General features: G+C 40.9%; 1 protein-coding gene across 4 annotated transcripts in view; it reads right to left on the minus strand.

Annotated features, from left to right (window-relative positions):
• STON2 (stonin 2) overlaps positions 1–26,428 on the minus strand; it is a 75,808-nt gene that overhangs the window by 33,333 nt on the left and 16,047 nt on the right. For 3 of the 4 annotated variants that reach the window (XM_088057318.1, XM_005520209.3, XM_088057317.1), the window contains exons 2-4: positions 22,010–22,219; positions 21,338–21,577; positions 14,948–15,145 (exon numbers count right to left, since the gene is read on the minus strand). In XM_088057318.1, coding sequence (XP_087913444.1) covers positions 14,948–15,145; positions 21,338–21,577; positions 22,010–22,097 — 526 coding nt within the window. In that variant the 5' untranslated portion in view covers positions 22,098–22,219. The remainder of the gene's footprint in view (positions 1–14,947; positions 15,146–21,337; positions 21,578–22,009; positions 22,220–26,428) is intronic. The other variant, XM_088057319.1, reaches the window with a different exon arrangement.

Below are 26,428 nucleotides of genomic sequence, written 5' to 3' on the forward strand. Positions count from 1 at the left end.
TACTTTTCATCACACCTCACAATCATATTTCTTTTATTCTTATTCATCCTAAAAAACATGAAAGCTGTATGAAAGTCTGTTTCAACTCTGTTTCCTGAGGCATTTGAAGCATAGGTAACAGATAAGGACTTGCTCTTGAGCAGTGTCTTGTCACTGCTGGCCTGTATTCATCCTGCAGCAGTTTGGAAAGAGAGAAGGAACCAAGCCCAGGCTGAACACAATCCTCAGTCAGCAGCATTCGGCTTGTGTTTATCGTTTATCTTACAAGCACTGAATTCTAAACAGTTGCTATTCCAGGATCCATTTATTAGGAGGAAAAGATGGCAAAATTAGAGTTCAGTAGTCCAGAACAGGTTTCTGTAGTATCATCCTAGCTGGACAAGATGGTTTAGGCCAGGATATAATCAAAGCAAAAAAACACCACATAGAGAATGAAAGGCATCAAAATACATTAGGAGAAAAGATTAACTGAAAGCCAGATACTCCTCTACTCCTCAGCTATATACACATAGCATAATGCAAGTGCTAGTCAGAGCTGGATACAACTTCTCAGGACTGAAAATATGAAAAACCCACTGATACCTGTGAAATCTATGATACATAGTCTCTGACAAGTTTCTGCTTCTTACATAAATCCACATGCCTGAAGCAGCATTTTGACAATAAGCGTTTAAAGTCTGTGAGAAGAAAAATGTGTAGAGAAGTTCACAGGTCACAGACCACTGTTCAGCTGGTCCAGTTCTCATGCTGAGAACTCTGAGAGATGCCTCCTTCACCCCTAAGGGTGTCCATACCATCCATTTGAAATGGATCCCTTTAGATGCCCCTCCTATCACAAGTGACCAAGCCCTTCTTGGCCTCCAAGCTGTAGGCAGGAGCTCTGTGCCCCAAAGACAAGGCTGGTTCAGAAGTGCCTAAGAATGCTATTTTCCTCACATCCTGGTTGAATTCTGACGGACAGAAAACATTTCCTTGCTGTCTCAAAGCAATCTGTGCTGTGGCCAAGGAGACCAGGATCTGTGTGCACAGAAAGGGATGGGGTGGGTAAGGAAGCCGGGGGGAACACAGGGCACTGTTAAGAGCTGTCAAATTGAAGAGCCACTTGGTTGCGTTGGTCTGATGTTCACCCATCCCTTCCAACAACAATCAAAACTGAGATTTTTGTTTGAAGTCTTGCAAGAATTTACAAATAAGAGTATGGATACATGCACACCCCCACACATACACAGAAATACAGATAATTAATGCACAGACAGACAGAGAGTACTCTGGCTCACCTGCATGCTTCCGCTGCCTTGTGACTTTCAGCCACATAACAGAAAAAGGCTTCAACCAGTGCCTGAGGCAAAAAATCTGAAATCTTAACTCCTGACCATAATGACTAGAAGGCATACCACTTCTCCAGTGCAGTAACACTGAAGGGAACAAAGACAATCTGAAGAAACAGCAAAACCAGTGCCAAAGCAAATGCACAATCCTCAGGATTTATGAGGAGGAAATATAGCTTAAAACTCCGGCCTTTCATTCTTCTGGAGCAAAGCAAACTCTGACGTGCTCAAGGAGTTACATATTTGTGAAACAGCTCCTAAGCCTTTAATGACTATTACAAAAAGCAGTCTCCTTTATTTGTATACTTTATAATCACTTTATCTTCAAGTGGAAGGTGATTTTTAATGGAAGACTCGTGTATTCTGCCACGTTACACAAAAGTCACATCTACTGTAACTTACTCCTGGTTGAAAGAAGAGGTGGTAAACATCTGGGCCACAGTGTTTGGAAGCTGAGAGAAGTCACCTTAATGACAGACATATTGCAAAAGTTGGTTTCTTTACCCATATTTAGTGGAAATTTTGTCCAGTTACATTTCCTATCAGATTACCATCACAGACAGTACAGAGTGACTATGCCAACTGGGTGTAACCAGCTTTATTCTCACCTGCCATGCATTTCCATGGGACTGGGAATTACATGGTTAAAATCACATTCTACTGAATCACTTGAGGAATGCTCAGAGTGATTTATCTCAAGACCAGTAGTTACAGCAAGGGACAGCCTGATTCTACCTTGGCCAAAGAGATGAGTTGCAGAGCTACTAATTGTGTCCAGAACGTGAGAAGCCAAACAAAGGCTTTTCACATCTGAGGCATCACGGTTGATTTGTCCAGGTCATGGTCAGAATGGCTGATGGAGACAAATTCTCCAGCCCAGCAACATGCAGTTTAATGAAGACTTGCTCAGTCAGCCTTATTAGCAAGGAATTTTGCAGTGTCTAAGGAGGAGGGGTTGATATGCTTTCAATAGGACACAAAGGGTGCTAATTTCTTATCTCTGCTCCTTTCTTTAAAATTCATAGCCAAATTATAAAGTATGAGAAGCTGAGGGAAAAAAACCAAGCATGCAGTTGATAAAGGCAGCCTTTGTATTCAAATCTCTGTGGGAGAAAACACAGAGTAGAAAATTATATTGGAGGATCTCCACTGTTCCCACCATCTTACCTCACCACAAGAATTAAAAGTTACTTTTATCCTTACAATGCTCAACAGAAGCATCCTGCCATTCATCACAGAAGATAGAGATAGCACAAAACATGCCATGGCTGTAGTTCATTGCCTTAGTGAGTCTAGCAGTTATTTTTTAACAGAAGTTGTTTTTTCACCATTTTTACCATTTAGTCACTGTTTTGTACAAGTGTTGACTTGAAAATTACTTTAAAGTAAACTGCACTGGCAGATGCAGCATACAATTTGGAGACCATTATGATATATTCACCATTGTGTTTTCCTCTTTTTAAACATCTTCCCTTTTGGTTGCACATAGTCAGTGTGGAAACTGACTTTATTAAACACATTGCAAAGCCAGCTCCACTTATATGAAAAAATACAATATACTGCATTTTCCAAACAGAACTGGGATTGAAGGCTTTTGAAACAAAAACCTAAAGAAATATATAGGGAGTGTTAAGTTCTTAAACTTTTCAGGAAAGACAGTGAGGAATTTACCTCCTGATGATTACTAGGCAATTATATTAAAATGGCACAAGAACATATTTTACACTTTCATTTCAGGTAGGTGACAGTCTCAGTGTGACTAGCAATTTGGCTGTATTATATGTCTCTCTAGACTATTCCATGGGGAGTCCAGGTGGTTATGATGTTAAGCATAGAGACCACTTGTCTCCATCAATTTGAGTGGCATTTTCCCAATTTATGCTAATTTAAGTGAAGACTTCTATACTCAAACACTACTCATAGTGTTTGAATATAGAAAATAAAGATTTTTTTTTTATGGGTAGGGGAATGACCTAATGAAGTCAGAAAAATGAAAATATCCACAAAATTTTCATCCGTAAAATTGAGTTGTAAAGATAATACTTTTGGTTTTTTATTTTAAAGATAATACAATTTTTATTTTTTTTTTTAGCTAATGCTAAAGCGTTACCTACTGCTAGAACTGATATTTATTTTCTCAAAGGAGAGCCTTCTGCCAAGTAAGGGGAATGACAGTCCCTTTATTCATTTTCTCTTCCCTGCCAGAAGGGAATGCAGGATGCAGCAGGTCACCCACTAGAAACAAGGTAATGTCACTGGCATCAAAGCTTTTAAGCATCTAAGTTATTTTAAATTGGAAAGAAATAGAAGTAGAGGAGCACCCAGAAGAGAAAAAATGGGGAGGAAGAGAGAAAATCCTATGGTGAAGAAAGGGAAAAGGGACTGTGTGAGTTAAAGAGCATTTCTTAGAGCATTGGCAGGTGAGAGACTAAAGAGCCACATTGAAACTTTTCTGTAAAGCAGGAGATGGGCTGGAGCAGGAAGATTAAAGCTGTTCACTGAGGAATAATTCAAATGCAGAAAAAGTATAGCCTAGTCATCCATTCTTGTATTTTCTTCCCCCTTACTTCTCCCCTGGAGAAAGATATCAAGAGGCATATGAGCTGGGTTTCCAGGTGTAGCAGGAGAAGCCTCCTGGGTCCTGGTCCCATGCTGTTTGACTTGAGAATGATCCAGGAATTATCAGGTTAATCTCAAGTGCCTTTGCTCTTTGAAGAGTGACTCTTCTCCCTGCCATCTGATGAGGGATGAGTCGGTTTCTACTGACCTGCTTTTCCTTTTATCCAGCAGACAAGGAGCTACTGGGTCTGGCAAAACCCTTCTCCTTTCACACCTGTTTGTTCCATTAGTTCAGGTTTGGGTTGCTCAGACACGCGAGACAAACTGGTTTTGTTCTGTGGATGCAGCTGGACTGTCAATCTCAGCAAAGCACAGCTCACCCTTTTGCCCCATTAGTCCCCCACCTTCTATCAGGCCTGGATTGGCTTGGCAGGGGGACAGAGGACAGAGCTGAAGCCTCAGTTACCACTTTTTAACATCTGAATCTCTTGGCAACTAAATCACCTGGTGAAAGTAGATCACACTCAATACACCTTCTCTTCATTCCCCTAAACTCCCCTGCCCTCTCAAAAGCCCTCCATTACTGACAGCATCACTGTTATGAGAGCCCTCATGTCCATTGCCACCGACTTCTCTGTTATTGAGATGCCATCTGTTGTTGATGCTTTATCTACTAGAGCACTGACCTCTCTTAGCTAAGCTGCTTTGACCTTTATGGGAGATCAGTTCATCTGATGCTGTCCATCTCTGGACACATACATGACTAATCAGGAAATCAAGTGCTCTTCATGATGTTTGAACTGTGCTGTGACACACAGGCTGGCCCCTGCAAGCCTGGGACAAAGAAGAGCCAAAGGAGCTGAAGCTGAGTCCTGTAATTTCAAACCAAGCACAGATCAAAAGCATACCTGCAGAGTTTGATCACATCGTGGGGAAGCTCTCATAACACTTGTTATATCTGAAGAATTTGCAGTGACATTGATTTTAGCAGAGATGTATGGTCTTAGCAGAGCCCTGAATGCATAGCTGTGCTGTTAACCCATGTCACTGTGTCTTCACTGCCTTTGCAGCCGTGCTAAATCAAGGAAAACTGCTCATGCCTAATACAATCTGTATTTATCTTAAGGCCAGATTTACCCTGAAAGCCTGAGGTCTGCCATCAGCAAGGACAGATCTGTGTGTGCAACAGTAAGTACACAGCTCTGCTGAAACCTCTTCAGCTAAGCATGTTTTCAAATACAGCCTTTAAGCACTGCAGTTTGGTGGCTTTCCCAAGAAAAGCATAATCTACTCACTGAGACGAAGATGCAAGATGAAGACTGTGCAATCTAATTACAGCACTTGCTGAAGAGACACACCAACACTCAAAGAAGGGGAACAATGCACATGCAACTGCGTCAACAGAGTGAAATGCCTTTGTGTCTCTTCCTCCTTGGAGACAAAAGACTCAAAAGATTTGTGGGGAATCCTGCAGGTCTCCCAGGATACACCATAGTTTGCGCTAATAATGTGTTGCTGGAGGCAACCAAGCCTGAACAAACAAATCAGTCCAGGGGAGGAGGAGTGGTGGGTTCATGAAAGCAAAGCCTCCAGGAAAGCCCCCCCTTACTTCTTTTATGTAAACTTTCCCACCCAGATCCTAATTCTAGCTGGCTGGTGAAGGGCCTGCTGCAGAGGAGGTAAATCGCCCTGGGCCAACCTCGTGTCCCACTTGTGGAGCCAACAGCCCGTGCTGGAGGCAGCGTTGTGCAGGCCTGAGGCACAGGAAGGATGAAGCTGGCGCTGTGGCTGGCGTGACAAATGCACTAACACCCTCCAGTTGTCTGCCCTGCTGGCTGCACCATGTGCCTCTCTGTACTGTCTGTGCTGGCATGTGCTCCCTTTCCACCCCAGTCCCTTCTGAGACTCAAGCCTACCACTAAGCATACAAATGCATGTGTAGCAGAGGCAGGACGCAGCAAGCACATACAGACTATGTGAATATACTGCAAGGGTAATTGCCTGATGCACTGGCACAAAAGGAAATAAGATCCTGGGATGTATCAAGGAGACAATTCCTGAAGATGGGAAAACTACTATCTTGATATCAGGCTGTGGTGAGACCTCAGTCTTGCACAGTTTTGATCATCACATACCCAAAAGAGTAATTCAAACAGCAACGTGAGCTGAGAAAAGCTTTCTAGGATGAGGAGAATCGAGAACCAGAATACTAAAGAGCTTGTCTCATTCAGTTTAGCAAATGAACGCAGAGAGAGAGATAATTACCCCGTATAAATATATTGAAGTGGTTACACTGGAGAGGGCAAAAAGCTATTTGAAAGACAATATTGGCACAGGAACACATGGATAGGAAATGGTCATGAATACATTTATACCAGGGTCCTGGGACATAGATTCCATTCCTATGATCTTAAGTAAAGAATGTTTAAAGCTCTCTGAAATGTCTGCATGTGAAAATATAGCAGCTTCAATAAACCATTAACTAAAGTCTCCGCTTAAATGAAATAATTTCTACAAAGCCTGTAATGGGCTTGAGAATGCAGAGCTACAGGACATATGGTGGCAGGATCTCTAATCTACTTTTAGACACTAAATTTGATGGCTAGATTTGGAGAGGAGCACACTCAGCTGAAGCTGTTTGAAAATTTTGTTCAACTGTAACAACAATAGCTGGGACACGATAATCTTGGAAACAGTTTTAGGTGCAAAACCCAGATCTGGACTTCTTCACAAAAGGTACTGAGCATTCTTAATAGTTTTAAAAAATTGAGTCCTAAGTGATTAATTCTAATCAGTGTCCATGAAATATAGTGCAGTACCACAAGGGTACTGACAAGTAAATTGACTGGAATCCATGTGACAAAACCCAGAATCACAATTCTCTTTCTTGCTAACCAAGATCAGAATGAAGAAATAGCATGAAGTCTCCTCTTCCTCTCATGTAATACACACAGTCATAATGCAAATACCAATTTATACAGGCAGAGGCTTTTGGTCTCATCTGTCAAACATGAGGACAATTAAGACCAAATTGCTTGTAATTACAGATGAACATGGTTATTAAGGCTAGATGAGGTAAATGATGATCAAGACTAGATGAGGTAAAAAACAGAGATACTGAAGTAAAGACATAAATCAGCAGTTTCCCTAGAGTACTGTCATCCAACTCTGCTCATTTCTGCCTTGAAAGAACAGAAAGTGTTACATTTTTCCCCTAACACTGGGGCTGAATAAAAGAAAAAAGGAGGCAGAAGTCCTGATAAAAATGGACATTTATCACAAGTTCCTAAGTGGGCACAAGAAAATAAGTTGTGAACATAGAAGCTAAAGATTTTGCTTAAATTATTCTGTTCACTATTCATATTTTTGACAAATCTGCTTCCCATTTTATCCCACAGTGTTCTTTGAGGAGATGACTCTGTAACTGGTCTACAGGCATTCATCATCACTTTTCCAATTCCTGTGATGCGTAGACCAGTGATCCCCTGAGCCTTTCCTAGGTTTCAGATGATATCACAACAAGAGAAAAACAAGCAAATCCATGCATTTGGGTGTTGTGAAATTTCTGATTCTTACTTGCTCTCTGCTGCTGCCAGCTTGTTCACTGGCTGTTTTACTCTGCCAGCTCCATTCAGCCCCTTCATAATCAGACAGGAAATTCCACACAGATCTGGGATCTCTAATCAAGAGCACATGCAATGATTTACAACTCTTGTTAATTGGTGCTACTGCTGAAGCCTTGCTTGCTTCTCTGCCATGTAGAGTCAAGGGTGGAAAATGCCAGTTCTGAGGTGGGCGACTCCTCCCTGCAGTGAATCCTGTGGTGGTTCGGGAGCTGCAGAATTGTGTTCCTTGGGGTGCAGCCAGTGCTGTAGGGCACTGGCTGTGGTGCCGAGCAGCACAAAGCTGGGACAGTGCTTCTCCAGAGCTGCTCTATGGCTACAGTGCCATTCCTGCCTCCTGTCAGCAGTATAGCAGCATGTGGCAGGAACTGAATGCAACAGGTGAGATAACGTCGTTGAAGACTCCCATTGATGTTTTCCACTTTGAAAGAGCTCAATATGGGGAGATATCTTGGTGTTCTTCTCTCCCAGCAGCTTTAAGCTTGGAAGCCACTTAGCATCCTGCAGAATTGGTCCAAATAAACCAAGCTGTTCCTCTGTGGACACAGCAATCACTGATAGCTGCTGCACTTAAGCATAACATCTCCAATTAAGCTTTACACTGAAATGTCCTGTCCAGCTGCAAAATCTCCTGCAGAACTCCTCAGGCTTATCATATCAGCACGTGGCTTTCTGCATGAGAGACCGACTAGGGGCAACGGAAACACTGTGGCTGACGAATCACAGCCTTACAAACAGAAAAAAAGAGCTTCTTACCACCTAGTCTGCCTCACTGGCCTGAGACAAACTACAAAGCATCTATTCACATCTATTTTCTCAGGATATTGCCTATATAAAGGCAGATCAGAAGGTCAGTCCTGTGACTTGCCCTGGACTTCTCTCTGCTGTCCTTTCAGCTGATCTATGTAAAAGCATTGGTGAAAAGAGTGAACTTCCTCAAGAATACCATGTAGGCTCAGCATTTAGCTCTTTTATAATAAATATATCCCTGCTACAAATCCACAGTTACTGTATCTTACACTTCCAAGTAGCCATCAGAAGAAAACAGCACCTAAACTAGAAGATGATAATCTAGCTTTTTGCAGAACAGGACCAATGACATGTAGGAGATCAGAACTGATTCTATGCTAGCAAGCAGGCAAGAAAACAATTAAACAGCCAAGTTATTATATATAGTTTTTAATTATAACATTTCAAGCAATAATGAAAATTAGACTCAGTTCTTTCATACTGTCACTTTCTCCTCTGACACTTTGCCTCCTCCTTGTCTTAGACTTGGTTTTCTTAGAATGTGGAGGAGCAGAGAAGGCCTAATTAATTCATGGGGGTAAGCACCGTAAGACTCAGCCTAGCAGGCATTAGTAGAGCAGACACTTCTTAGCTTTCTTCTAACTCCTTTCTTCCTATAAGAGCAATATTAAATCCTGTCCTCCTACACCCTGATGTATCTCATTGTTCCTGAAGAAAAAGCAAGAGTCTCATAGTCCTACAGCAGCATCAGCCACTCTTCTTTGTGAGGCAAGGTAACAGAGAAGATAAATAATCAGTGTTATTTTCTGGGGCATAGCGGAGGCAGATATTGGACCTTTTGAAGTTAGCAAGCTACATATAGCCCCACAAGAGCTGGCAGAGCTGAGCTCAGTGACAGCTTGCTTTACATGCTATTACTAGGACAGTCCTTTTTAAAAATGAAGTTTTTGAAGGGATGGAAATGGCTGATCAGGGACTAAGTTTGCTGTAGTTGATGTTAATCAGAAAGATATTATGCAAATATTTGCTCAGGATATAGTATCATAGAATGGCTTGGGTTGGAAGCAACCTTAAAAATCATCTTGTTTCAACCACCTTGCCATGAGCAGGGACACCTTCCACTAGAGCAGCCTACTCCAAGCCCCATCCAGCCTGGCCCTGAACACTTACTTCCAAGAATGGGGCATCCACAGCTTCTCTGGGAAATCTTTTCCAGTGCCTCACCACCCTCAGTAAAGAATTTCTTCCATATTGCCAGCTCACGTTGAGCTTTTCATCTGCCAACACTCCCACATGCTTTTCCTCAGAGCTGTTCTCAATGCATTCTCTGAACAGCCTGCAGTTGTGTTGTATATTTCAAACTGAAGAGTTTGGTGTACAAGTGACTGGGTGAGGTTTGCTGGCCTGAGATGTGCAGGAGGCCAGATTAGACAATAATAATGACATTACAGTCCTCCTTTCTGGCCTTAGAGCCTATGAATCAGACAGATGACTGCACACCAAGATTATTTTGTAATTCTCTCTACAGAGTAGACAGAAATCAACATTTGTTTTTGTACCTGTTCTTCCCTCATTACAACCCTTCCCCCTTCCTCCTGGCAGATTTTCCGTGCCTTCCTTCTTGCCACAAGAAGGTACTGAGACAGTGACTCTGATCCACTGCTTTCACCTGCAGCCCTCATCAAAGAGCAAGATTGTCAGTCTATATGGCAAAAGCTATTTCTACTTCACCTAGGTCCAGCTTGCACAACCAAGCTGCAGGCCTCCCCACTGCAAAACAGGGATGAGGACTGAACAGTACTGCAGAGGTCATTGGGATACTGTGGTCAGAAAGCCTTGAAGACGAGCTAATTCCCAGTACACAGGTCTATCTTGGGATCTCAACACGTCTATTGCTATGAATTATCTAGACCTAGCTTCCCAGATCTGTCCCACTAATTCATTACCCTTCAAGAAGCTAAAAATGTATGAGAAAAATATGTGATGACAACTAGGATATAAAACTCCTGAATTGCTAGTTGGTATTGACAAGAAAAATAAAAAACCCTGCCTCTGGTGATGAATCTAGCCCTTACAGGTTGGAGTTATTTAAAAATATATTTTAGGTGCTATTTGTTCATGTTACTCTGGAGTCCCCTCCTTGAAGCAAGGGTTGGATGTTCCTTTCTACAGCCCCTCCAGTTGGCTTTGGCAGGCTCTCACGTTTTTCACGTGACTGGGACACCAGCACAAGCTGGTTAATAGTTACACAGCATAACTGAAATGCAGTTGTGGATGGAAGGTGGTAATCACCAGCATATATTATTTTCCCTCTTGCCATGGTAATTAACATGGAATAATTTCAGAGCTTGTAGCCCGTTCATGGCATTCAGTGCAACCACATTGCACAGCTATATAATCTGTTCAAAGCTGCTTGTTAGACACTCACAGAACACCATCCTTGCAGTCATCATATCAGGATTCAGTATCTGGCTGGTGCAGTTACAGAAGAAATGCAACAGAACTACTGCAGAAAAGCATTAGGAAAAGGTTTGAAAAGTTATTACTTGCCTTCTACTACCTTGAGGAGCTAGCTGAAACAGCTTTTCAGAATTGCCATTTCCAAGGTTTGAAACAGAAGCACCAGAATCCTGTTAAACAATGTGTTTTACTTTGAAAATAACAACATTCTCAGAACTAATTCCTTGTGCTATTTATGAACTGTCTAGATTTTGAGAAGTTAGGGGTCAATCATGTAACCTTGTATCTCCAAACATGCAGATGTTCTCAGAAAATAATAACATAGCTATTTCCTCAGTATCCCAGTAGTTCCAGAGATACAAGAAAGTGCCAAAGAGAACAACTGGTCAGCAAATTGAACTGTTAGCATCAAACATGGCTCAGCTGCAGTTTTGCTAAGATACAAATCACAACAGAAACAACTAAACTAGCAACGAAACACCTAAAATTGCTGTGAGGAAATTTATGCCTACACACAGACACACATACACACAGCTTTATTATATAATACAGAGAGATTCTACTATATATATTCTATTAAGTTTATAATAGAATATAGTTTATGAGCTATGTAAACATATATAATATCTTTATTATATACATATTGACCATATATAATTATTTATATTTTGTATACAACATAATTCTAATTTATATAAATAAAATTATTTTAAAGAAGAATGGTGAAATGCAGAAATCTAAATCAATTATAAACCTCAGGACAGATGCATAACCACAGTTACAAGAAGGCCTCTTCCTTGCTCCTCTGTCTCACAGATATTTGGCTCTTTTTGAAAGCTGAGACAGGCATCTGCTACAGAAGGAACAAATACTTGTATTGTATCAGTAACAGAGATGTCCTGTGTTACTTATCTTGCAGAGCACAGCACAAAGGCCAAAAGTTCCCACTTCTTTTCACGCTCATTGATCCAAGCTGAGTGACATGGCGAGGCATGGTAGGAACTCTGAGGCAAGGGGCACTTCACCAGCACCAAATGCAGCTTCACACCACTGTGAAACTCCAGCTGTTACAACCACATAAAAACTCCCACATTAAATGGACGGTGCGCTATCACCTGACCCACATTTACTGGCTAGCTGCTGCAGGCCTGAGTTCCTTGTGCTGACAAAGATGAGGGTAATGTAAAAGGCTTCTTGGTGCCAGAGCTCAAACAAGCATAGGCAAGGAAGTGCAGCCTCTTTTAGTTGAACTTTGATAGAAAAGCAAATATTTTTCAGGTCTGCTCATGCAACATTTGCCTTCACCACTGTGAACATTGCTGCCTTTACAGGACATAAGTCTGCTTATCCCAGCTCCATCAGTTGGGAGGTTCTCTGCAGTCTCCTGTAGCACGGGTAAACTTTCAGGTTGAACCATTCAGGTATCTCTCATCTTCCTAAAATATCTTCCTAGGCCATATCTTTTATAAATACATGCATTATATAAGCCCAAGCCCATAGGTTTTACACTCAAATTTTGTGTCAGTTTTGGGAAAGTTAATTCCCAGCCAATTTTACTTGCTTAGAGTCTACCAGCCCCGGACACTAAGATGCACATTTTTATGGCTGACACTTGTCTCTCTGTATGCCTGCAGTCAGGCTTTAATCTGCTCCCACACAAAACCCTGTGCCCTCGACTACCACAGGCAGTTGGTGTTTAAGCATTCTGCATGCAGGACAGACTCAAGACAAGTGGTGAAATTATGGAACAGAGTATCCTTTTATCCTGTTCAGGCAATAAAAATTCACCATGGCTAAAATAGCTATTTTACTTAGCATCTGACCACAGAGTAGAATTTTTCATGCTTTTCTCATCACTTGGTTTTTCTCTCTTGAAACAGTATTAAACCCAGACTGTTTTATAGACCTGATTCTTTACCATCACTAAGAAGATCAAACATTGATTTATTATTTTCATAGGGTTTTTAGCAGTGAAATTAGTCTGATTTTTTTTCCCCTCCAGCAAGCTTGACCTTGGAGTAAACATCCTGGCTAACAGTCAAGGTGACTTCATCATCACACAGAGCATGAGGATTTCACTCTTTGCCTTCATGGCAAAGTACATGCCATTTCATTGTCTTGATGGAGCCTTCAAAACTCACTACAGACTGAGGCAGCCAGTCCTTTGAGGGGAGAAATGCAAATCAAATGCTTGAATTAAGTCAGGTTTAAAGAACTAAATTTCTGGTGAGGGGCAGAGAAGATGGAGACAAGAAACCGATCATACGTTTTTTGTCCACCTGTGCACTGTTATGGTGGGCTGACGGTGGACTGAAGAACAGAAAAACAGCCAGAACTGTACAACAATTCCATGGCCACTATGTCCTCAGCTTCCACACTTCCACAAACCTTCCTGATGCCAGCAGCCACTGCGAGGAGTGGACTGTGAGGCATCCCAAGAACAGGACAAACAGATGCACTTCGTTCATGCTGTCCTTTTGCAAACTCTACACCTGGTCACAGGAAGGCTCCAGTATCACTAAGGTATTGGAAGTGTAAGTGTATCTTATGTTTTATGTATCTTATGTTTATGATTAGTGTATCTTGTTTTAACTAATAGCACTGCCTTACTTATATTACCTCCTTTTTTACTTGTTAAAATTTTTAGGTGACTGGAGTGAGTTTTTGTACTCATCTTGCTAATAAATATGTCAAGTTTGTGACTGACTGAGAAGGACATAGTAAGAAAGTTGCACACAAAGCTTTTACTGAAGTATCAGCTTCACTTTCGGCCATATATAGGATATAATCCCATATGCGTGTCAGGCATATAAGGCAGCCCTTTTGTCTTTGACTTGATGTGAATGTATATGCAGACTGGGAACCCCTCATTCCCTTTGCTCAGATGAAGACAGCCCCAGTGAGAGCAGCCTATACCAAATCAAGAAAATAGCAATATACAGCATATTCTCTAGCTTGCCTATTCTACCTAAAAATGGTTTCCAAACTCAGAGGTACAGAGAAGCAGAGTATTCCAAAATAAAAATGGTCAGACAAATTTGTGGTAACTTAATTATTTGAAAAAAGAAACAGCTCTACTTATAAGAAGTATCTACTACTTCTCCACAAATCCTTTGTCTAAAGTACTGAGCCAGCACCTACCATGCTTCTGTTAAAAAACCTGCCTGGAAGTCTAACCCAGCTTCACTGAACCACCAAATAATATTCTTTGCAGGTGATGCATGCATATGTTTCTTGTGGAAGGGACATATGACCTCGGCGAGGCTTAGGAAACTCATTCTCACAAAACAGATCTTATTTCCCACATATTATTACATTCACCACCTGAGAGAAAACACATTAAGTATCTCCCAGGTCTGAGCTATCACAACACGAGGGAATCAATTTTCATCACCAAGCTGGGTAGCTACTGACCTTCCTCAGCTTGGGTTGAACAGCTTCCAACGTAGTGCAGGTGCTTCCTCTTGGAGCTGTGTATTTTTTCTGTGTCCTGACATGTCAGCTTTTTTATGCACTGTGAAAGTCAGCTTTGTCATTCAGGAGCTCCTATTCTCCATGACATGACTGGTACCACTCTGCTTTACTCCTCCTTCTTCAGCTTACCCAGAGTACAACTGAGGAGCGAAGAGCTACAATGCCATGTAGCACACTTTTCCACAAGCAGGATTGTGTCTGAGTAGAGCCCTACAAGGTCAGCTATAAGGTCCTTAAATGGTTAAAATCTGCTACTGAACCATCTTATGTCATGTCTTAAACTCTCTCTGCATTTACTGTTCAGTAACAGTGCAAAGCACTATGCATAGAATGCCTCCAGCAAACTGGATCTGTGTCTTTGCACTCCCTGAAACAGAGACGAGCAAGGAGAACTGGGCCTGCCTCAGCTGAATACACTGTTGAGAAAATTTCTGCATGGAAATTTTGGAAAGGCATCCAGCCTGTCCCACAGCATACTAGTTCTTAGATCAGCTTAAGCTAATTGTGGCATGTGAAAACCTGAAATGTTCCAAGTCTATCAACAGGTACATAGTTTCACTTGGCTCTAACTTCAGGAGCCTGCACATGTCAGCACTGTGTACAATCCAAGTGTGATTTTTTTGGAATTAGAGTAGAACAAAAGGTTAGTCTGCCTAATCCTTGAGTTTGCTCTGCTTTGGATCCATTCCCTGTGGCTCAGTTCTGAACAGTGAGTTTGAGTAGCATCAAAAAGATTGAAGGCTTCCCTCTTACCAGCTGAATCTGCTGCAGATGTTCTACCACTGGTCAAATCCTCGGTATTGAGTGACTGCAGGTCTGTGTAGGAGGGAGCAATGCTTGGGCTGCTGGTGTCCTCTGAGTTGGTTGTCCAGCTGCTCTCTGAGGCACGGGCTTGCCTCTCAGAAGAGTTGGAAGAGGGGGAAGTCCAGCTGGGTGCTTTTGATGCAGACACTGGTTGCAGAAAGCACATATTGGTTAGAGACATGCAGGGCAATCTATCCAAATATCACATTCACAACTCTTCCAAAGACATGCTAGATCAGTGTACTGGGGCTGTGTAAATACAAATTCCAACATCCACAGCAACTCAGTCATTTTATAACAAATGCAGAGCAACTTAGCTAGTGCCTGGCACTGTCACCCTCCAGCACTACTCAGCTGCCTTACATTCTGCACTGGAGGCAGCCATATGCTTTCCTGTTGCTCAAGTATTGGAGAAACTGAGACTTTTCAGAACAAGATTTTATGTTTCTGACACTGCTGACAGGACCTGAATATGTTTGTTGTGCAACACAGTGGACTTTTTACAGCACCACAGATTATTTTTTTTTAAGTCATTTTATTATATTTAATTAAGCATTCCCTATCTGTGACACCCACTCAAATGCAGTCATCATCTCAGGAACGCTCTGCATGGAGGACGAGTGTAAAAATAACCTGCAATTGACCTATTGATGTGCACTAGGAATGGCTGTTGTTTCTGAACATGTGCAATGTAGAGGCCCAGTCTGAATACACTACATAACACTTCTGCTCAGTGTAGACCAAAAATCCTGTTCTACTCATTTGCCAGACTTGTAAGTCAAGCAGCTCAGTTCTGCCTAACCACCACCCAGAGTTTATAACACAATCACACACATCCACTGCTATGAGCTTGTATTGTGTACTCTTTGTATCACATAGTCTTTGCCCACAGCATCGCTTGAATGATAGGAACAATGGGTGACTCTACTGAGGAAATAATACTAATAAAAAAAAAAGTTATGGTTAGAACGTCTTCCTGAACTAAGGAAAAGTTTACGGGTAGAGACTATTTCTAATTTAATATCAGCTTAATAGTGGTCTTCTAAATTAGTACATCTATATTTAGCTGTTAAACCAACAAAGACCTTGATGCTCCCCAAATCTTGCAGTTACAGAACAACTACTGACACAGAGATTCTCTTCTCAGTATGTAATAAACAAACAACCCTTCCTAGGTTGACAGATACTTTGGAAAAAAAGACAATGTTAAAGAAGATTCATCTCTCTCCATCCAAGTGATGTGACAGGGCACTTCCTCATTATGGAAAACTTGTTGTGTGCATAGACAGAATATCCAAACAGTGTTCTCTGTCTTGCCTCTTGAGAGGTGTGAATTTATTTTGTATATCTGCATTGATAGCCTCAGGTAAGCAGGCAGTGGTATTTTTATATGTGTACAGCTGTGCGCCTACTGACACTAAGTGGGCTCTGAGCAGAGGCATCCCTGAGGATGAGGAGCTGAAAGATCTGTCTCCTTATTGCACATGTTGACAGCTGTTGTGTCAGACACACAACCAAAGCCCAGCCCTCCTCCCTCCAGTAACCGCATGCTGTGCTGTGCTCAATGCCTGTAGAGAAATGAGGATGATGAATGTATGATTATAATCTGTCAGTCCCTCTCTCAGTCCTTTTGTTAAACACAGCATGAGGCACCTGAAAAGCCATCCTTAAAACTTCAGCTGAAATTGCTTTGACAGACAGAGCACTTTATTTGGCATAGAGGACAAATTGAAAAGCTGAGCTCTGTATGAGGATCACTAACGGGAGCCAAAGCCAAGTCATTTTGTTTTTTTTTAAGTGTGCTTTATATCCTAAAAACTGTGGAATTATTTTGTAAAAAATCTTAGATTTCCAGTATTTTTTAAAGTCAGTCACAGCAATATGAAAAAACAGGCTAATTTAGAAACATGCAAGATATAATAACTCAAATATTGCCAACTAGTTTTTTGCTTTCCAAACCAAATTTTTATCTAAGAAGGCAACTGACTGGACTAGTGTGCCAAATATTTCTATATAAGAGAAAATTAATTTTATTCAGGTAACTTGTGTCATTTTGAAAGAACAGTATTGTTTTGCTTTTTTCCTAAAAGAGTCTTGTACTTTAGAAAACCAAAACCACAGGCAGCTTTTTCTGCAATGGATATTCTTTAAATTCTTACTACAGTCAACTTCTACCTGTGACTGTTCTAGGCCCCCCAACACTATTAAAACTAACAAAAATGCATTTTCCCCTAAGCTTAGTCAAAAGACCATCTAGCAATCTCAAAAAGCAAGACAAGTAAAAGTAAACATCTACATATATTTAAGATCTCTCTTCAGATGCTTCTGCTGCTGCTCTTCAGATTCCTAGAAGTGCTGCAGCCAAACTCCTAAATGAGGCAGGGCTCTTTTGAGTTGAATTAAGTCTCTAATGCAAATAGCCAGAGAGCCCCAGCCTTTCTGCTGCAGGAGTTTCTCGGAAATCTGTTTATCTTGAAAGACAATGCCAGAACTATCCCTAAAATGCAAATTCTGTAGCATGCCTTGTATACTGAAAATCAACTCATTGTTTCCGAAAATGAGACATGCATTTTACTTTTCTTGACATGTTTACTCTTAAAACAATGGATTGGTTTTTAGTATGCAGATTTACCTTGAAACGTTCATTCCTCTTTGGTGTTTTGAGGACCTGTTACTTGATCCCTACACTGTATTACAATAAACCATGTTAGCATCATTTCCTTTCTTATTACATAGGACTTCAGATTTTTCTGATTTTAGCATAGCATCACAGTTTCTGGTGACAGGTGTAGTTTCCAGCTGCTGATCTTGTGTTGCAAATATTGTCTACTTTCAGAGAGAACAGAACAAAGTAGTTAACCTCAGATATGCTGTTGGATAGCCTCTCAAGGGACATGGTAAGAGTCCAAGTAATTTGAGCCATTTTAAACCAGACAAAGGTCTTGGGAAGAAGTGCGCTGAGTAGGATGGATGATGTAATAGATCTTGCCTTAGTCTAATTATGGTGACTAAGAACACCTCATTGAAATGAAGGGTGCAGCTAACACTGATACAATTTAAGACAGTGAGCTGGAGGCCCATTGTGTAACAACTGCAAATGTTTTGTCACCTGCTGGCTGTGATAATTTACAGATTATGTAGCATTTGTGATAGGAACATTTGGGTCAGCCAAAAAATCTAATTTTTCACTTTGGCAGTAACAGTTTGACTAGGCTGATAATAATTGTAACAAAAATCAAATTTCTTCTTTTTCCAGCAAAAGGAAAATAGAGAAGGGGACACCACAATACATCGTTTCTGTGACAAAGTATGTCTATGGCCTCATGCAAGAGCTTTTGCTTCTTGAGGAGAAATCCACATGATTTGGCAGCTGTCAGTTAACTATACATAAACCCCAGATGCACAAATATTTTGAAAAAAACGTTTTTCTTAGCATTTACTCTGCCTGAACCTGGTGGAAGGAAGGGTTTACAAGAACATCCTAAATAAAGGTAGTTTTCACTGGAAGGCTTACTACGGGTGCTTTTCACTTCTGTACCTCAGATTTTGACCTTTCTTTTTATCTGCCAAATTCTTTGCCTGCTTGTTCAGCCCTGTTTCTTGTCATCAATCCCCCGGCCTCTGCTCCCCCAAAAATGTCTTCACTTTTCCCAGAGCAAGGGTCCAGCATTACCCTTGGTTTTCTTTAAAATGTCCTTCCTATAGGATAACCACTACATTCTAGCTGTCTTTAAATTGCTATTTTTTTTTTTTTTTTTAGCAAAAAAATGAGCACTGAGCACTCTGGGACAAATATTTGCTTTTGGGGGAACCTGTGCCAAAATACTGTAGCCCTAATGTCACAGCAAGACAGCATCTCTCTCTCCCCTAGGACCCATCCTCTTTGCTCTCATGGCACTCTGGAAATCCCACTTTGCAAGCCCTTTTCAAAATGTGTTTCCAGGCAGCCTGGCCATCAGCCTGGGTAATTATCTAGTCAGCTGAGCAGCTGCTTGAGCACAGACAGAGAGACAAGCGATTTCCTAACAGCACTGCAGCCCTGACAGGAACGCGACCGGGGGTGCTGAGCCTCCAGGACGTTGCTCTTCACAGCTGCCTGCGCAGGAAACAGATTTCAAATGTGTCCATCCTTCTCACACCAATCCTTCTGTTTGTACTTGGCCTTTATGCTCTTCCCTCCCCCCAGTCTGGGTATTTGCTATTGTTCTTATGCAGAATGTTTGCTACTGGAAATGAATAATTGCTGTCACCACGGGCTTTCCACTGAGGGTGTCAGTGTGCACAACGTCTCTAGCTTTGCTGCCGCCCATAGAAAAAAAATCGTGATCTGCACAATAATGGAGAACAACTAGGCTGAAGTTTATCCTGCCTCATGCTGTCAGATGTCCCTCAAAGTAAAGGGCCAGAAACAGAGCTGTCATTTCTGCCTCCATTTAGAGGCTGTCAGCTGCACTGGTCTGGCCTTTTATCATTCAGGGTCCAGAAAAGGAGTGGGACCAGCTCATAAGTAAGGACTTTAAAATATCCTTAGGACACACCTCCTTAGAGTTCCTTTATAGTTCATAGAATAATAACTTCCCATGTAAGAATTACATGGAGTACATCCTGGTCTGTTAGGGGAACCACTCTCCTCCATGAATCTCAGTCAGATCCTAAGGTTAGTGTGTAAATATCCTCCCTCAGTGACACGGATCACACAGGACAAGCCTCTACAGGGGCACAAATGAGAGTCTTCTTCAAAACCACAATGCTTTCAGAAAGCTCACTCTACTCTCCTCATCTGGATATCTTAGACCTCTGCCTACAGGCTAGTGTCCCCCGTGACTGAAAACACACACCCACAGGCAGTGCTTTGGCTAAGCACATACCTTAAGTCTGGGCCACATCCCTCTAATGGTAGGACATCAGGTAATATACCATAAAATTTGTTTCATGGAAGTATTTTTCTTATGATTAGCTTTATTAAGGTTGATCAGAAAGATTTTTATTTTTCATTTAAGAAGGCGCATTTACAAGTTTTTCATTTGACAAGGATGTAACATTGGGAAGGAGATACCAAGTCAGAGCAACCAGCAGCCCCGTTTGAAGAAGTGTGTTGCTGTAGGAGTAAGCATAAGGATCACATAGCCATGAAACTAGAGAGTGAGGTAGAGCACCTCAGTTTTACATATTTACACTTCATGGGTGCTCCTCCTTCTCTCCACATCACAAGGATAAATAAGTATTTACAACTAAGAAGTAAGGAAGGTCAGAGAAATCTTTTAGCCTGAAGACTGCCCTACTTCTGCACAAAGGTCTAGCCACATGGTCTCAAAAGAACTAGTCTGTAGCACCCATCAAAAGAGCAGATGGAAATCCAGATGGGGTTTACCCAAAACCCAATCCAAAGCTGACAATCCAAGTTTTCTGACAGAAGTATTATTCATGCTACAGGGAATATATGATGGACTCAGTGAGAAGAGGAAAGCTATAACTCTTTAAACTGCTTTAATAAACAGCAGTCATAAAGTGGAACTAATAAGAGAGAATCTCAAGTCAAACATAGAAAGAAACAAGAAACTAAAACTATTGTTTTCTTGGGCAATTATTCCACAACCTCCTGCAAGGAAGGACAGAAGTCTGTTCATGCAGAAAAACTAGAAGCTCATATAGCCACATCAGTTACCATAAGCTCATGAGGCAAGCCAGAGGATTCGCATGCATGTTTACAGTATGTCAGAAAGAACTGCTACAATTGAGGAAAAGTGCATGCAGTGCTGGAATTAAGGTAAACTTCTGCTGTCTTTGTAATTCTCCAGCTGCTAAATCACAGCATCAAAAGACAGCAGAAAGTACTGATGAGCACTGGCACACTAGTTATTGGTATCAATGAACTGCTGGCAAAAAACATACAGGATACATACAGGAACTATCATCAGGTAAAGGCTATGATCACAGACATGATCACTATTCTTTCAGTTCCAGATTACAGAGACAAATATGGCTCAGACTTTTTCAATGGCTGTTCATACCTCTGTGTAAGAAATGTCACTACTGAAAACACCTCTATGATCTTTCCCCTTGAATTCATTTTGGCAATCTCCAAGACTTAGTCAAGACACAGGTGGAGTGAATCACAAAAGGCTTTCATTTTCTTTACAAAAAGAAAATCTTTCTTGTTCAATCCAGGATAGTGTGAGCCTTTTTTGAAACTCTGATAACATTAATTGTGTTAAAGTACAGTACAAACTACTCAAAGTTAAACCTTTGAGAAGCCAAAGAGCAAGGCAAAAATCCTGTATGCTCTCACTGTACTTTGTTATCTTACTGGAAGAGACTTTTTCACTGCTTCTGCCTCACCTGTTTGTGGGTGGGTTGATGAAGCACTGGTCCATGGTGCATCTTCAAATTGAACCCAAGAACTGATGGATGATGAGAGATCATGGCTACCAAGCACAGCAGAATCCAGCTTGGGCTGCTCAGCTGCCTCTTCCAGCTCTGTGCAGAAAAGGTCTTGAAATTCTCCATTTGCATTGTGATTCTCCTCTGATGATGTGTCTGAGGAATTTAAACATTTCACCGGAGGAGCCTCAGTGCTTCCTAAAATAGAGACAACATAGAAAGATTTACAAGATTGACCATTATTTCATTGTTTTTTATTGAAACATCTAAAATTTGCCATTAAATGAAGGAAAGTTTCCTTCACCTAATGCAGTTTTTGGATTAACACTGGGCAGTCTTGCACTTGGTTATCATAGGTGATATTTCCTCCATGGCTGGATAGATACTGTCTTGAATTTTGAAGGACAGATCCAAAACCTGTAGTAGATCTTCATTATATCACATGAGGAGAGATTCTTGGCCCAAATTCTCCTTTTACCTAGGGGTAGCAGGAGATAATTCAATCTCTGCACAAACTGCTTCCACATAGAAGGCAAGCTCTCCCATGACAGATATATGGTCTAAATTGTTGTAGTTGGTCTAAATCAAACAAAGGAAGTCTCACCAGCATCAAAGAAAATCAGAGCTTACCTCGTGGGTGAACAGGGAAGAGCAGCTCGTCAGTGAAGGACACCCACTCGGACTGGTGGGAGGCAATGACACTTGTCAGAGATGTCATATTCACAGCAGGTCACTCATCTTCACTTGGGGATCATCAGGAGGAGGAAGCAGAATGGGAGAGGTACAATGAAGATGAGCCAATAGAGGGAAACAACTCCTTTGCACTTTTTTTTCCAACTGCTGTTAAGACATGAAAGAAGTAGATTACGTCTTTTAGAAAATTAAATGGGAGAAATCAGTGCCACCATTTTTTATAATATAGAATGTTAAAGCAATTTATGTACCACAGTCACAGTACTATCAAAGCACTATCACCTTTGAGACAGGAATGTCACCTGTTTACACTTGAGCAACTCCTTCATATAAAGCAACTGAGGGTCTTGAAACATCTTAATGTTAAAACAATCCATCACCAAACCCAATATTTTAGTCCTTACTCAAGGAGCCATGTCTCTCATAATCCCAGCAAGAGCAGATGAGGAGATTCTCCCAGGTTTAGCAAATTTTGATTATGATATAACTTAATCCCCACTCCAAGCTGCCAACATGTCTTTACCCACCTTGCTGCTTACAATGTCTAATCCCTCTCCAGAGCAAGCAATAAATTGCATATTTCATTTTCAATAATATTTATGCAGCTGATTATGGAATGAGGATGAGTGGCCAATGACTCTTATCATGGTCTGGGTATAGAGAGCTGCCTTCTTATCTAGCTGCACTTTCCACTCTGCTGCTTGACTGGAACTTCACATTTTATTTTTAAAAACCATCTTCAACGTTGTCCAGAGTTAAGCATGATTTTGTTGTAGCTCAGCAAATGTTTTCACAGATGTGGAAACTGAATTTAGTAGGCCCTCCAAGGGTATGTACCCCACACAGGTCTGTGATTCTGCTAGATGAAACGGAGCACTGGAAAGTGGTCTGGTTGTTAGCTAGTAACTGGGAGGGTCAGGTCCAAGCAGAGAAATTCTCTCTGACAAGCACCCATGACCACCTCAGTTTGCAAACCACTTCAAAACTCTCAGAAGTCTTCCTAGGGAAATATGCTAATTCTGTCCCCAATTATCTCAAGCATTGAAGCTCTTGTTGCCATGGTATTGAAGTACTTGAAAATACTGAAACTCAGGCCTGATTATTTGAAAGAGCTTTAAGCAGTGTTTCTTGGCCTCCTGTCTCACCTAACTAAAGGGTTTTTCAGGGTGAAACTTCATGTTAGTGTACAAGAACAGATACTTCACTGAGACTTCTCTTTACCCTATATTAACAAAATTTGCACCTAAAAAGCAAACATATTTAAATGCATTCCACCTTTAAGTATTTGTGAAGGAGACAGATTATCAAATAGCTTCCAATATTATTATTCTCCTCAGGGCCACAAAGTCCTTTGTCAGCTGAAGGAAAATCAGCAATCAAGGAAGAGCTGAAAACTTCAAAAGTTTGGAAGTCACAAACCTGCCTGACAACCAGAGAGAAGTTTTGTTCAGTGTCTGAAGATTAATATTTTTGAGCAGAATAGAATGCAAAATGTACAATTTCCTGCAAACACAATAAAGCATTCCTACAGATAATCCTGATGGTTAACTGCAATCTGCCTTAAGACTGCTCCCCTTGCCACAGACTTTCCAGAGCCTATGGCCCCCTGACCAGTCACCCTGCATATTTTTCCTTGTTACACAACCAATTCCCTACTGCAGGAGGAACAGCAGTGCTTCTCCTCCACTCCATGGCAGGACACCTGTCTCCATGCAGTGTGGGCATGTACACCTGCCTGCCTTGAACATCTATTTTGGATGCTGTTAATAGAAACTACAAAGCTAAACACAGAAGCAAGCTAAGAGAGAAAAAAAAACAAACTCACATGTTTAGGGTCATTTAGATGCCATATGAGGGAAGGAGAGGATGACCTTGGCATCTTGTTTTTCTCATGTGACCAATTAAGCTGTTTGTTTTGGGCTTGTTTAAATATCTGTAAATAAGTTTTCTTTTCCCAGACAACTGGATACTGACCTGCCCTTTCTCCTGGAAAAGTCTTGACAGAAGCATGAAGTGGCAGGAAATGAAAAAAAAAGCCATAGTTTAGTCTGCCCTTGATGCACAGAGACTGCAGTAGAGCTCATTTTTAGAGTTTTTTTTTCTTTTTAATTTCAAGGGGAAGAAAGATACAAAGGGAGGCAAGAAAATGGTCTGTTTCAACAGTACAGATATATGGGAGAATTATACCATTATTTAAAGATGGATTTCCTCTAGTACCCCACTGCTCTGTGATAAACATAATTCTTAAAATCCACTTGGTACCAGACAGCAAAACCAGCACTTTAAAATGGATAGTGAGCACTATAAGCCCAGAAAAGCAACAGAATACTGTGCACTGTGTGTTATACAACTTCCCCATGACTGGAATTTTATAGAGACTTCCCAGCTTGGTAAAAAAAAGAGATTGTGTTGACTTATCAGGGTTATCACACCCTTTATACAAGCAGCCAGAAAGAGAGGAAAGGCAGTCTGAGTAGCTCATAACTTCAAAGATATTCAAAATAGAGCATTCTGAGGATGCATATGTTAGGTTAAAAAAAAAAGAGAATTTTACATTCTTTCAACATTCACAAAAAAACCTCAATCCCACCCCTTGACCTAAATGCCTGTACATAATTATAAATCATGTATATATATGATCATATAGCATGTATATATAATCATATATAACGCCTGTGCAGACTATGTGGAAAAAAATTCTTCATCCACAAATTACTTTTCACCTCTCACTCACTCTCCAAAACCCTCCTTCGAGAAAGACCTAAGCCAATGCCAGGTGAACCAACAAGCCTCAGCCAGCACGATACCAGTGTCACTGTGCATTCAGTCGACAGAACGATGCTGCAACCTGCAGAACTGCTACAGAGGTCAACCTCGCCAGGAGAACCATCTAAATTGTGGGGAACCCTAAATCCTCTCTGTAACAAACCAGTCAGCACCACTATTTAAACACTGCAGTGAGTATTCTGCAAGTGAATTTCAGAGTGTTCCTTCCTGGTCTTCAGACTTCTCAAATATCTCTGGCTAGTCATAGAGAAATGAATTTTGAAGCCTACTAGGATTAAAAACAAATGGATCCTTTAAAACTCCAAGTGAGCTACAGTTAAAGCAAGTTTATGCTGCACAGTCCAAACAAAAGCAGATGGAAACACATTTCTTGGAACAAGGTATTACCAGGCCAGACCAGCATTATTTCTCTCTACATGAACAGGATTGTTTATATCTTTACTTCTGGATTTGTGTTATTATATGCACTAAGCTTTTGGTGCTGAACTGGTTAAAAAAAAAAAGTAAGCTGATTTGTCAGATTTTTGGTAAAAAATTGTAAAATCAGAAATTTTTTAATTTCCCACTATTACGCAGTAAATACAAGGTAAAGCAGATGTTGTACCTACTCACCCCAATGATCCTTACCATCAAATCCAAGGCAAAAAAACTCCTCTAAGAAGCTGAAATTTCTGCTTCAGGTGTCCCTTTTTCACATTACAGTTTCACAGTGGTGCATGTAAATTTGAGTGACAAGTAGGTGACAGTTATTTCCAGTTCTCCAGAAGGCAGAGATCATAGAGCTGGAACAAAACTCCTTGTCTCTTTAGTCCTCCCAGTGTTTTGATAAAACCCATTATACAAGCCCTTTTTAAAACTAATGAAGGTTCATTCTAAAATGGCAAAATTGCTTTGATAACTAGAAACCTCTCATTCCAAAACTATGTAAATTCACAGTCTACAGCCACTCCTTCTTGTGACATGATTACCCATCATGTAATGATACCTTTTGTACAACTCCACTCTAGCAACAGATGTAAAGGAGTATCATTGTCCTTCTCCCTTTATCTTGGAAAAACAAAAACATGTATTTGAGAAAGACAAACATAGTTCTCCTGTGCCAGAAGCCTGACACCCAGCACCTTGTACAACGAGCCCTCACTTTAGGTGGAACCTTTATACACTATGTGAGTACAAACATCAACAGCAGTCATGTTGATATGTAGAAATGTTTGTGGCACTATTGAGGCTTAGAAGTATCAGAAATAGCCATAATGGATTTCAGAAGTATCTGTAATTGCATGGTGTTTTGGTCAACATACCATTCAAAGTAATTACTCGTGTACTTGGACACCAAACTGAAACAGTTTCTCAGTAGATTTCAACTCTTCTTAGAAGAAACAGCTTAGCACAGTTAATAATTTTAAGCACTAAGTGTCATTCCTCCAATTGCTTCAAGATACATCCATATGATGCAGACTGCAGTCAGCTTTCTGATCACTACGCAGTTAAATGGGAAAACAGGAGAAAAAAATCAGAATAAAAATACTGAGAATGAAGTTCTCAGTTGTTTGCTTTGTTGTTTTCCAA

The sequence above is a fragment of the Pseudopodoces humilis genome, chromosome 7 (genome assembly GCF_049639895.1).
Source record: "Pseudopodoces humilis isolate 2021_Gansu_Grassland_sample_001 chromosome 7, ASM4963989v1, whole genome shotgun sequence".
NCBI classification, from domain to species: domain Eukaryota; kingdom Metazoa; phylum Chordata; class Aves; order Passeriformes; family Paridae; genus Pseudopodoces; species Pseudopodoces humilis.